This window comes from Mauremys reevesii, unplaced genomic scaffold (genome assembly GCF_016161935.1).
Source record: "Mauremys reevesii isolate NIE-2019 unplaced genomic scaffold, ASM1616193v1 Contig18, whole genome shotgun sequence".
Classification (NCBI taxonomy): domain Eukaryota; kingdom Metazoa; phylum Chordata; order Testudines; family Geoemydidae; genus Mauremys; species Mauremys reevesii.
Genome location: NW_024100804.1, coordinates 154,659 through 167,076, shown reverse-complemented (window position 1 = coordinate 167,076; position 12,418 = coordinate 154,659). Strand labels below are relative to the sequence as shown.

Below are 12,418 nucleotides of genomic sequence, written 5' to 3'. Positions count from 1 at the left end.
TCCCGGGGCTGGTGCTCGGAGCTGGGCAGAGAAGGTCTCAGTCTGGGGGGTCCCGAGGAGTTTCCAGGTCTCTCCCTCCTGAGCAGCGATGGGGGCGGGTCGGATCCTGGGGGCCGGGAGCCGCTGGGCTGGGGCTCTGCTGGTGACACTGACGGTGCTGAGAACCCACCTGGCTCGTTGCACGGAGCCCCCGAGTGAGTAGAGACCCCAGCACCCCGGGGAGCCCCCTCCTGGGCAGCGCTGGGTGTATCGGGGGGGGGGGTCAGACCCCAGCGCCCCGGGGAGCCCCGTGCTGGGCAGCGCTGGGTGTATCGGGGGGGGTCAGACCCCAGCGCCCCGGGGAGCCCCGTGCTGGGCAGTGCTGGGTGTATCGGGGGGGGGTCAGACCCCAGCACCCCGGGGAGCCCCGTGCTGGGCAGTGCTGGGTGTATCGGGGGGGGGTCAGACCCCAGCGCCCCGGGGAGCCCCGTGCTGGGCAGCGCTGGGTGTATCGGGGGGGAGGGGTCAGACCCCAGTGCCCCGGGGAGCCCCGTCCTGGGCAGCGCCGGGTGTATCGGGGGGGAGGGGGGCAGACCCCAGCGCCCCGGGGAGCCCCGTGCTGGGCAGCGCCGGGTGTATCCGGGGTCAGACCCCAGCGCCCGGGAGCCCGTCCTGGGCAGGTGCTGGGTGTATCCGGGGGTCAGACCCCAGCGCCCGGGAGCCCGTCCTGGGCAGGTGCTGGGTGTATCCGGGGTCAGACCCCAGCGCCCGGGAGCCCGTCCTGGGCAGCGCTGGGTGTATCGGGGGGGAGGGGGTCAGACCCCAGCGCCCCGGGGAGCCCCGTCCTGGGCAGCGCAGGGTGTATCCTGGGGGGGGGCACACCCCAGCCCCCCCGGGCACCCCCTCCTGGGCAGCGCCGGGTGTATCCGGGGTCAGACCCCAGCGCCCGGGAGCCCGTCCTGGGCAGGTGCTGGGTGTATCCGGGGGTCAGACCCCAGCGCCCGGGAGCCCGTCCTGGGCAGCGCTGGGTGTATCCGGGGGTCAGACCCCAGCGCCCCGGGGAGCCCCGTCCTGGGCAGCGCCGGGTGTATCCGGGGGGGGTCAGACCCCAGCGCCCCGGGGAGCCCCGTCCTGGGCAGGTGCTGGGTGTATCCGGGGTCAGACCCCAGCGCCCGGGAGCCCCGTCCTGGGCAGCGCTGGGTGTATCCGGGGGGGTCAGACCCCAGCGCCCCGGGGAGCCCCGTCCTGGGCAGCGCTGGGTGTATCCGGGGGGGTCAGACCCCAGCGCCCCGGGGAGCCCCGACCTGGGCAGCGCTGGGTGAATCCGGGGTCAGACCCCAGCGCCCGGGAGCCCGTCCTGGGCCGCGCCGGGTGTCTCCTGGGGGGGTCAGACCCCAGCGCCCAGGGGAGCCCCGTCCTGGGCAGGTGCTGGGGGTATCCGGGGGGGGTCAGACCCCAGCGCCCCGGGGAGCCCCGTCCTGGGCAGCGCTGGGTGTATCCGGGGGGGGGTCAGACCCCAGCGCCCCGGGGAGCCCCGTCCTGGGCAGCGCTGGGTGTATCGGGGGGGAGGGGGTCAGACCCCAGCGCCCCGGGGAGCCCCGTCCTGGGCAGGTGCCGGGTGTATCCGGGGGGGGTCAGACCCCAGCGCCCCGGGGAGCCCCGGCCTGCCTGTGCCGCTGTGTCCCTCACCCAGTCTCTGCCCTGCCGCCCCTCCGGACTGTGCTCAGTGTTACTGACATGCCCCTGCCCGCCCGCCAAGCCCCCAGGGATTCGGGCGGAGTGGGGGGAGGGGGGGGAGTCCGGCTGTTCCTTCCCCCTGCTCTGGGCTCCGGGCCCCGGCGGCAGGAGGGGGAGCAGCCGCCGGCGGGTCCCTGAGCCCAGCCCCCGTCTCCCGCAGGGGGGTTCGTGTATCAGGAGAACGCGGAGTGTTACTTCACCAACGGCACCGAGCGGGTCCGGTTCCTGGACCGCTACATCTACAACCGGCAGCAGATCCTGCACTTCGACAGCGAGCTGGGGGTGTTCGAGGCGGACACGGAGCTGGGGCGGCCGGACGCCGAGTACTGGAACAAGGACCAGGCGTTCCTGGCGCAGGCGCGGGCTGCGGCGGACACGTTCTGCCGACACAACTACGGGGCGGACGCGCCTTTCACCATCGACCGGAGAGGTGAGTGCGGGGGGGTCCGGACACACTCCCCCCCCCCCCGGTTATCTCCGTGGTCCCGACCTGGGCCAGAGACGGGGGTGGGAGGAGCTGAGAGGGTCCTGCGGCCGGGGGAGCGGGGAGAGGGCGGGGCCCGGGCCCGGGCCCGGGCCCGGGGACCAGGAGCCGGCGGGGGGCGGGGTCACTCAGCGGCGGGGTCACGGGGGGGGCGTCTCCTCCCATCCCCCCGCCGCCCCCGGGTCTGGCTGCGCGCCCCCTCTCTGCAGGGAGCAGAGCCCCACCCGGGTCAGTCTCTGGGTGGGTGTGTGAATGACCTGCCCCCGCCCCTCTGAGGGGTCCAGCCTCCAGCGCCCCCAACTCAGACCCCCGGGGCAGGCGGCTCCTACCCCCCTTCCCGGGCAGAACTCCCCCCCCCCTCAACCCCGCCCCTCCCACCTTGCAGTGTCCCTGGCTGGGGGTGGGAGAAGCCCCTGGACTGAGACCATGGGCCCAGGGTCTGACAGTCCCTGGCTCTGTCCCCATGGGGGTGACGGGACACGACTCCCCTCGGGCCCTTTCTGCCGGAGCCTGGAACACTTGGGGGGTTGGGGCCTTTCCCTGGAAGTGGGGTGTCACTTGTTCTCTCTGAGCCCTGCTCTGGCTCCAGCCCCCCGCCTCTCTCTCTCCCCAGTTCAGCCCAAGGTGAAAGTTTCCCCCACGAAATCGGGGTCCCAGCCCCACCCCCACCTGCTGGTTTGCTCGGTGACGGGGTTTTACCCCGGGGGGATCGAGATCCAGTGGCTGAAGAACGGGCAGGAGCAGACGGCCGGGGTGGTGTCCACGGAGCTGCTCCAGAACGGAGACTGGACCTTCCAGATCCTGGTGATGCTGGAGATGAGCCCCCGGCGCGGGGACGTCTACACCTGCCAGGTGGAGCACGTCAGCCTGCGGGGGCCCCTCGCCGTGCACTGGGGTAAGAGCCTCTGGGTGTGGGGCAGCCCTGAGCCCACCGGGCAGCCCTCGGGGGATGGGCCTGGGTCAGAGCGCTCACAGGAGCCCTGATAACCCACATCTATCGACCTGGGCTGGGAGCTCATGTCCACGGGCTGCAAAACGCCATGGAGACACATCCTGAGTGGGGCAGTGTGATGGTGCTGCCTGTGGGAGCCAGCTGAGGTCACTCAATCAGGGTGAACTGCAAACAAAACAGGGCAGACAAACCCCAAACGCTGGTGGATCTTCCAATACTTAGATTTACCAACCAGCACCAAACAGCTTCTATAGCACCTCACTGGTTACTCAGAGTCCAGACAACACAGTTCTCTTAAAGTGCCCAGCCTCATGCCTCCGTCCAAACACACCTGTCAGATATGATGATGATTCCTGAGGATCTTACTTCATCATATAAAAGAAAAGGTTCTTCCAATCCCAAAGGATCAGCCACATACCCAGGTCCAATTATAACTTAGATCTGACCCAAAATACACGCTACAGCCAATTCTTAGTAACTAAGCTAAAATTTATTAGAAAAGAAAAGAGAGAGTGTGTTGGTTAAAAGATCAATCTACAGACAGACTTGAATTCAATTCTTGAGGTTCAGACACAGCAGAGATGAGCTTGTAGTTGCCAAAAGTCCTTTTAGAAACAGCCCAGAGGTTCTAGTCCAATGTCCATATTCAGGGTGGCTCCAGTCAATGACTGGGGATCTCAACCCTTATGGCTTAAGGTTTCCCCCTCTTGAAACCCAAAGCAGATCTGAGATGAAGCAGGATCCTGTCCCAGGGTTTTTATACATTTCCAGCAGCCTTTCGGACCAAGAAAACAATCGGCTTAACTCCTTCTCCCAAACATCCTGGCAATTAGCACAGGGTAATTTATCCATTAAACAGTTCAGATACAGGTTAGCACAACCTTCACAGAGACAATAATACTATTTCACTCAAGTGTCTTCCTAAATGTTAATATTTCTTTTTTGATCTTTGAATTAAAGCCATAGCAATAGACAAGACTTGTTTGCTTACATCACAAGACCTATCTCTAACAATGCAGACTTGCATTTCACAGCTCTGTTCATTTATATATTTTTGTAACCAGTCTCTACAGTTCACCTATGGGTCAGGTCAGTCTGTGAGTTAATTAACTCTTTCTGGCCCTGTCACCTTTCAATGAGATATTATATTACACTCATAACGTCACTGGGGAGAGGAGAAAAGTCTCCATAATAATGATTGGTCTGGAGAAGGGAGATCGGAGCATCTGTTCTCTCTGTCTCACAGCACAAGGACAAGGGGACACTCAATGGAATGGAAAGGGGGAAAATTCACACCTGGTAAAAGGAAGGACGTTTCCCACACACTGTGTAATTAGCCTGTGGAACTCACTGCCACAGGGTGTCACTGAGCCCAAGAACAGAGCAAGGTTCACACAGAGGCTGACTATTTCTGTGTCTCACAGACTGTCCAGGGCTAGACTCAGAGCCGTCCCTTGGGAAGGGCGAATCGGGGCAACGGCTCCAGGCCCCGCAAGCTGGTACAATTAGCCAGCATGGTCTGCCCTGAAAGAGACTGTGACAAAGTTCCTCCTCTACCTTGGGTCCTGCGCTTATTGGCAGATTTGCTCGCCTCAGAGATCTTCCCCTCTGATGGAACCCACAGTCCAGGCAGTAGCATAACTAGGGGGGATGCAGGGGGAGCACCTGCTTCCCCAAGCCCAGAATTTCCCAAGCGGCGCCTTTTCCAGTGCCTCTCCGTCTTTCAGCAGCCCTGCGCATGTGCCGCTCCATCTTTCGGCGGCATTTCGGCGCATGCGCAGGGCCACCGAAATGCCGCCAAAGGATGGACCAGCGCATGCGCAGGGCTGCCGAAATAAGAATAATTTCGGCGGCCCTGCACATGCACCGCTCTGTCTTTCGGTGGCATTTCGGCACAAGCGCAGGGCTGCCAAAGGACATGCGCCTTTTTTCTCCGCTGCTCCTCCTGGGCAGCAAACCTGGCTATGCCACTGAGTCCAGGTCAACTCCTCCTGTGTCTGATCAGGAGTTGGGAGGCTTGGGGGGAACCCGGGCCCGCCCTCTACTCCGGGTTCCAGCCCAGGGCCCTGTGGATTGCAGCTGTCTATAGTGCCTCCTGTAACAGCTGCATGACAGCTACACCTCCCTGGGCTACTTCCCCACGGCCTCCTCCCAACACCTTCTTTATCCTCACCACAGGTCCTTCCTCCTGGTGTCTGATAATGCTTGTACTCCTCAGTCCTCCAGCAGCACACCCTCACCCTCACCCTCACCCTCACCCTCACCCCCTCACCCTCACCCTCACCCTCACTCCCAGCTCCTTGCGCCTCTTGCTCCCAGCTCCTCACACATGCACACCACAAACTGAAGTGAGCTCCTTTTTAAACCCAGGTGCCCTGATTAGCCTGCCTTGATTGATTCCAGAAAGTTCCTGATTGTTCTGGAACCTTCCCTGTTACCTTACCCAGGGAAAAAGGACCTACTTAACCTGGGGCTAATATATCTGCCTTTGATCACTCTCCTGTAGCCATTTGGCCTGACCCTGTCACAAGACGAATCCATCACTTCCGCCCTGGGCCCCGCATCCCCCTAGGGACGGCCCTGGCTAGACCAGTTCATGCTGACAATGGGCAGGGATCTCAGACCTCGCGCTGCAGGGCCTGAGCCGAGCTCTGATGATCACAGACCAGGAGGAGCCCTGAGGTGGGGCAGATTGTCCCACAGCTGATCCTGCAGGCCCTGGCCCCTGGCTCTGCCCCGGCCGGCGCCGGTCACTGGCACAAGTGGGAGCCTGGCTCGGAGGCCCCTGGCTCTGCCCCGGCCGGCGCCGGTCACTGGTGCGGACGGGAGCCCGGCCCGGAGGCCCCTGGCTCTTCCCTGGCCGGCGCCAGTCACTGGTGCGGACGGGAGCCCGGCCCGGAGGCCCCTGGCTCTTCCCTGGCCGGCGCCAGTCACTGGCGCGGACGGGAGCCGGGCCCGGAGGCCCCTGGCTCTGTCCCGGCCGGTGCCGGTCACTGGCGCGGATGGGAGCCCGGCCCGGAGGCCCCTGGCTCTGTCCCGGCCGGTGCCGGTCACTGGCGCAGATGGGAGCCCGGCCCGGAGGCCCCTGGCTCTGTCCCGGCCGGCGCCGGTCACTGGTGTGGATGGGAGCCCGGCCCGGAGGCCCCTGGCTCTGACCCAGCCGGAGCCGGTCACTGGCGCGGACGGGAGCCCAGCCCGGAGGCCCCTGGCTCTGCCCCGGCCGGCACCGGTCACCGGAGCGGACGGGAGCCCGGCCCGGAGGCCCCTGGCTCTGACCCGTCCCGTCCCATGTCCCTGTTTCAGAGGCGCAGTCTGACTCCGCCAGGAGCAAGATGCTGACGGGGGTCGGGGGCTTCGTGCTGGGGCTGATCTTCCTGGCGCCCGGACTCCTCATCTACCTGAAGAATAAGAAAGGTGAATGGCTCCGGGCGGGGGCGGGGCAGCGGGGTGTCTCTGGGGGGATGTGGGGCTGGGGGGGCTCAGGGGAATCCGGGCCTGGCTGCAGGCTCCCTCCCCACCCCCCAGCAGGGGCTGCTCAGTCTGGCAGGGGCCTCCCGGCTTCTCCTCTCCTGGGGCCGGGGCTGGGTCAGACCCTCCCCCCTCCTAGGGCAGGGACAGAGCAGGGGCCGTGGGGAGATCTCAGTGCGGGGCCCCGGGGCCAGGCTGGGGGCTCCCGCTCTCCCCTCCCCCGGCCGAGACCCCGGGATGGGACAGACCCCGACCCCTCGCAGTGCAGGGAGCTGCCCCTGCCCCGGGGCTCAGAGCATTTCCATCCCCTCCCCCGGGCAGGGATCCTGGGTCAGGGATTTACAGTAATAACGGGGGAGGGGGAACCCCAGGTCTGGGGGCCGGAGGGGGGCTGGGTTCCTAGTGGGGGGCGTTCCATGCCGTGGGGCAGGGGCTGGAGCTCTGACCCCCAGAACCGGCTCCCCCCGCCCAGGGCTCTGACCATGTTTCTCTCTGTTTTTCAGGGCGCCCCGTTCCCCAACCTGCAGGTAATTTCAATCCCCCTCCCCCGTTACACCCGCCTCCCCCCACACTGAGCACAGGCTGCCTGGGGCGCCCGTGGGGCGGCTGCTTCTGCCTCTCGGCCCGTGACACCCGCCCGGCTCAGCCCCTGGGCAGCTGGGCAATGGGGCGCTGGCCCCGCGGAGGAGGAGGCTGCGGCTCCCTCGGTCCCCGTTCAGGCCGATCCCCGAGCTGCTCCCGGGGGCAGAGGGTCCTGGGTCCTGCTGAGCATCCCCCAGCCCTGCGGCTGCCGGGCAGAGTCCCTGGGGTGCCCTGGGGCCTGGCAGAGAAAATCCCCCGTCCGTCCCGCCAGCCCCACGGCCAGGGGCTGATTTCTCTCCCCTCTCCCTGCAGGGCTCCTGAGTTAGATCCTGGGCGTCGGATCCCCCGGCCGGCAGGAGTTTCCGTCCGTCTCCCCCAGCCCCTCGCCCAGCCCGGAGAATGCAGAACCTGGGGCCGGTCCCTTCCTGTCCCCGCCTGCTCCCCGCGCTCTGCCCGGCTCCAGCCCGCACTGCCCCCCCGGGGACCCGTCCCTGCCCCTCAGTCCCAGCAGGGCTCTGGGGCGACCCTGTCACGCTATCGAGTGGCTCACAAGTGTGGGGACCAATCTCAGGGCACAGTTAGTACCCAGGGCACCAACCCCACATTGGGTGAGTTCTGTACTGAGATTTCACCAAAGTATCGGGTGTGAACTCCACAGGCCCTGTAACAACGTAACCGCGGAGCCCCGGACAGTCCCCTTGGGCTCTGCTCTGTCTGGCCACCCCGGCCAGCCTGCCCCTGTGACCGATCGATCGTCCCTTCCCCCACAAATCACAGCGACATTCGGTCACTCCCTGTCCCACAGGACCAGTCGCTCACCCCAGGGCAGCGGCACCTTCGGTCTCACCGCACAGGCAACGCTTGTAGCCAGTCCTGTAATAACCTCAGTAAAGATTTGTTAACTAGACAAAGCACTGGGAGTTCTTGACAAGGTTACAGCAGGTCACACACACACACCGGGGAGTTACAGCGCTAGGGACCCAAAGGTCACAGAAACTCCTGGCAGAAGCAAGCGCTGTGTGTGTCGTGGGAGTGACCCGGGCACAGCCAGGGGATCTGGTGCTTATGCCTGGTCATTCCTGCCCCTTCCCATCCAGGCAGCTTCCAGCCAGGGGCGGCTCTACGTTTTTGGCCGCCCCAAGCAGTCATGCGCGGGAGGCGCCCCGGAGCCGCGGGAGCAGCGGACCTCCCGCGGGCATGACTGCAGAGGGACCGCTGGTCCCGCGTGGCTCGGCTGTACCCCTGTCACGGAGTGTGGGGGAGTCCGGCCCTGCACCCCTCTTCCTGAACTCACAGTGACTCTCAGCCAGCCAGTAAAACAGAAGGTTTATTGAACAACAGGAACACAGGATACAGCCCAGCTTGTGTACAGAGCCAGGACCCCTCAATCTGGCCTCTCTGGGGGGTTCAGGGTGCTTGGATCCCAGCCTAGGATCCCCTGAAAACCCACCTCCCAGCTCCCAAAACCGAGGAATGCCTCCACTCCCCCGTTCCCTTTTGTCTACCTCCAGCCAGAGGTGAGACCTCCCCTCCCCCAGGCCAGGCTCATGTTACAGCTGCATACCTGTCTCTGCCTACCACGCACACAGACAGTCCCTGCTTCTTCACACCTCTCCCCCCTCCGAGACTGAACTGAGCGGGGTCACTGCCCAGTGACCCGGGGAAGTTCGGGGCCCCCTCTCCGGGACAGCGCGTCCGCTATCAGGTTGGCACTTCCCTTCACGTGGACCACGTCCATGTCATAGTCCTGCAGGAGCAGGCTCCACCTCAGGAGCTTGGCGTTGGCTCCTTTCATCTGGTGCAGCCAGGTCAGGGGAGAGTGGTCGGTGTACACGGTGAAGTGGCGCCCAAAGAGATATGGCTCCAGTTTCTTCAGGGCCCACACCATGGCCAGGCATTCCTTCTCGATGGCCGCGTAGTTCTGCTCCCGGGGTAGCAACTTCTTGCTCAGGTACACGATGGGGTGTCTGTCCCCCTTTTCATCCTCCTGCATCAACACCGCCCCCAGGCCCGTGTCTGAGGCGTCGGTGAACACCAGAAAGGGCTTGTCAAAGTCTGGGTTTGCCAGAACTGGGCCTCTGAGCAGAGCCTCCTTCAGTGCCTGGAGAGCCTCCTGGCACTGCTCGGTCCAGACCACCTTGTCTGGCTTCCCCTTCTTGCACAGCTCAGTGATGGGGGCGGCTATAGCACTAAAGTGGGGCACGAACCTTCGATAGTACCCCGCCATCCCGATAAAGGCCTGGACCTGCTTTTTGGTCTGGGGAGCAGGCCAGTCTCTGATCGCCTCTACCTTGGCCGGTTCCGGCTTTAGGCAGCCGCTCCCCACCCGATGGCCCAGGTAAGATACCTCAGCCATCCCCACCTTGCACTTCTCAGCCTTGACGGTTAACCCCGCCTCCCGGAGTCGGTCCAGCACTCGTCTAACCTGGGACACGTGGTCCTTCCAGGTCTGGCTGAAGACGCAGATGTCATCAATATACGCCACAGCGAAACTCTCCATCCCCCTCAGTAGCTGATCCACCAGGCGCTGGAAGGTGGCTGGCGCTCCCTTGAGGCCGAAGGGCAGGGTCAGAAACTCATAGAGCCCCAGGGGAGTGATGAAGGCCGATTTCAGCCTGGCATCTGCGTCCAGCGGCACTTGCCAGTAGCCCTTTGTAAGATCCATGGTGGTGAGGTACCGAGCGCCTCCCAGCTTGTCTAGGAGCTCGTCAGGCCTTGGCATGGGGTAGGCATCAGATACGGTGATGGCATTGAGCTTTCGATAGTCCACACAGAACCGGATCGACCCGTCCTTCTTGGGGACCAGCACCACTGGGGAGGCCCAGGGGCTGGCGGACGGCTGGATCACCCCTAAAGCCAGCATGTCCCTGACCTCCCTTTCCAGGTCCTGGGCAGTCTTCCCGGTAACCCGAAAAGGGGAGCAGCGTATCGGGGGGTGTGCCCCAGTCTCTACCCGGTGGACGGTCAAGTTAGTGCGCCCAGGCTGGTTGGAAAACAACTGTCGGTACAGATGCAGCACTGCTCTGATCTCAGCCTGCTGGGCCAGGGTCAGCTGATCTGAGAGGGGGATCGCCTCCAGGGGGGAACCAGCCTTTGTCCCTGGGAATAGGTCCACTAAAGGGTCATCCCCCGGCTCCTCCCAGTGGCCACACACGGCCAACACCATATTCCCTCGGTCATAATATGGCTTCATCATATTCACATGGTACACCCGGCAGTGGTGCGCCCGGTTCGACAGCTCCACTACATAGTTTACCTCATTTAGTTGCTTGACAACCTTGAAGGGCCCTTCCCAGGCAGCCTGGAGTTTGTTTTTCCTCACGGGGATGAGAACCATCACTTGATCCCCGGTGGCGGCGCGGGCCCGCGCCGTGCGGTCGGACCAGACCTTCTGCTTCCTCTGGGCTCGGGCCAGATTCTCCCTGGCCAGGCCCATGAGCTCGGTAAGTCTCTCCCGGAAGGTCAGGACATACTCCACCACTGACTCTCCATCGGGAGCGGCCTTCCCCTCCCATTCGTCTCTCATCAGGTCCAGGGGCCCCCTTACCCGCCTTCCATATAACAGTTCAAAAGGCGAAAACCCAGTAGTCTCCTGGGGTACCTCCCTGTACGCAAACAGCAGGTGAGGTAAGTACTTGTCCCAGTCCTGTGGGTGCTGGTGCATGAATGTTTTTAGCATCATCTTTAGCGTCCCGTTGAACCTCTCCACCAGCCCGTTGGTCTGGGGGTGGTACACTGAGGCCCAGCTGGGTCGGACCCCACATTTCTTCCACAGGGATTGGAGCAGGGTCGACATGAAGTTGGACCCCTGGTCCGTTAAGACTTCCTGGGGGAATCCCACCCGGCTGAAAATGGTCAGCAGCGCATCCGCCACGGTGTCTGCTTCGGTAGAGGACAAGGCCACCGCCTCGGGGTATCGAGTGGCGAAATCTACCACCACCAGGATGTGTTTCTTCCCTGACCGGGTCGCCTTGCTGAGCGGGCCCACCATGTCTATGGCCACCTTCTGGAAAGGCTCTTCTATGATGGGCAAAGGCCTCAGAGCTGCTTTCCCCTTGTCCCGGGCCTTCCCCACCCGCTGGCAGGGGTCACAGGATTGGCAGTACTGCCGGACATGGGTAAAGACCCCAGGCCAGTAAAAGTTCTGTAGCAGCCTCTGCCTGGTGCGCCGGATTCCCTGGTGCCCTGCGAGGGGGATGTCATGGGCCAGGTACAGCAGCTTGTGGCGAAACTTCTGGGGAACCACCAGCTGCCTCCTAATCCCCCATGACTCCACTTCCCCGGGGGGAGCCCATTCTCGGTACAGGAACCCCTTCTCCCACAGGAACCTCTCCTTGCAACCTCTCCTCATGGTCTGCGCTGCATTGAGGTCAGCCCGGTCCCTGGGCTTCTGCAAGGAGGGATCCTTCTGCACCTCGGCCTGGAACTCAGCAGCTGGGGCAGGGATGGGGATCTGCTCCCTCTCACCGGCTGGGTCTGAGGCCGCAGCCTCTCTGGGTCGTGTCTCTGGGCGTTCCCTCCCCGCTGGGCACTCGGGCAGAGTACTTTCCCCGTTGTCAGGGTGCAGAGCCCTGCGCCGACTCTGACTACGGGTCACAATCAGGGTACCCCGGGTATTGCCGGGCCAGGTCTCGAGGTCCCCCCCCATCAGCACCTCTGTGGGCAAATGGGGGTGCACTCCCACATCCTTGGGGCCCTCCTTGACCCCCCACTTCAGGTGCACCCTCGCCACGGGCACCTTGAATGGGGTCCCGCTCACACCCATCAGGGTCAGGTAGGTATCAGGCACCATCCGATTTCGGTCCACCACCTCGGGCCGGGCCAGCGTCACCTCTGCGCCTGTGTCCCAGTACCCAGTGACCTTCTTCCCATCCACCTCCAGGGGAACAAGGCACTTGCTCCGGAGGGGCAGCCCCGTGGCCACCCTGTAGCAGCCCCTTGGGACCGGAGCATCCAGCCCCCCAGAGGCGCTGACCGGGGGCCCTCCTCCCTCCTCCCCAGGTGGGACGCTGCCAGCCCCCCTCTCTTGGGCAGGTTGCCCCTCATCCAATTGGGTCTGTACCCAGTCAACCCTCTGCGGGTTGGGTCTGCTCGGTCTGTCTCTGAGCTTGGGGCACTGGGCCCGTATGTGGCCTTGCTGGCCACAGTGGAAGCAGCCCATGTCTCGTGGGTCCCCTCGCGGGGGTCGGGTGGACCTGACGCTGGACGTTCCCCTT

At 64.1% G+C, this 12,418-nt stretch overlaps 1 protein-coding gene across 1 annotated transcript; it reads left to right on the top strand.

The window, feature by feature from the left end:
• LOC120393311 (H-2 class II histocompatibility antigen, E-S beta chain-like) lies at positions 1 to 8,105 on the top strand. Its single transcript, XM_039517845.1, has 6 exons — positions 1 to 194; positions 1,877 to 2,146; positions 2,814 to 3,095; positions 6,456 to 6,566; positions 7,124 to 7,147; positions 7,515 to 8,105. Exons 1-6 carry the CDS (start codon positions 89 to 91, stop codon positions 7,526 to 7,528), a joined length of 807 nt encoding a protein of 268 aa, XP_039373779.1. The 5' UTR covers positions 1 to 88; the 3' UTR covers positions 7,529 to 8,105.
• Positions 8,106 to 12,418: the final 4,313 nt, after the last annotated feature.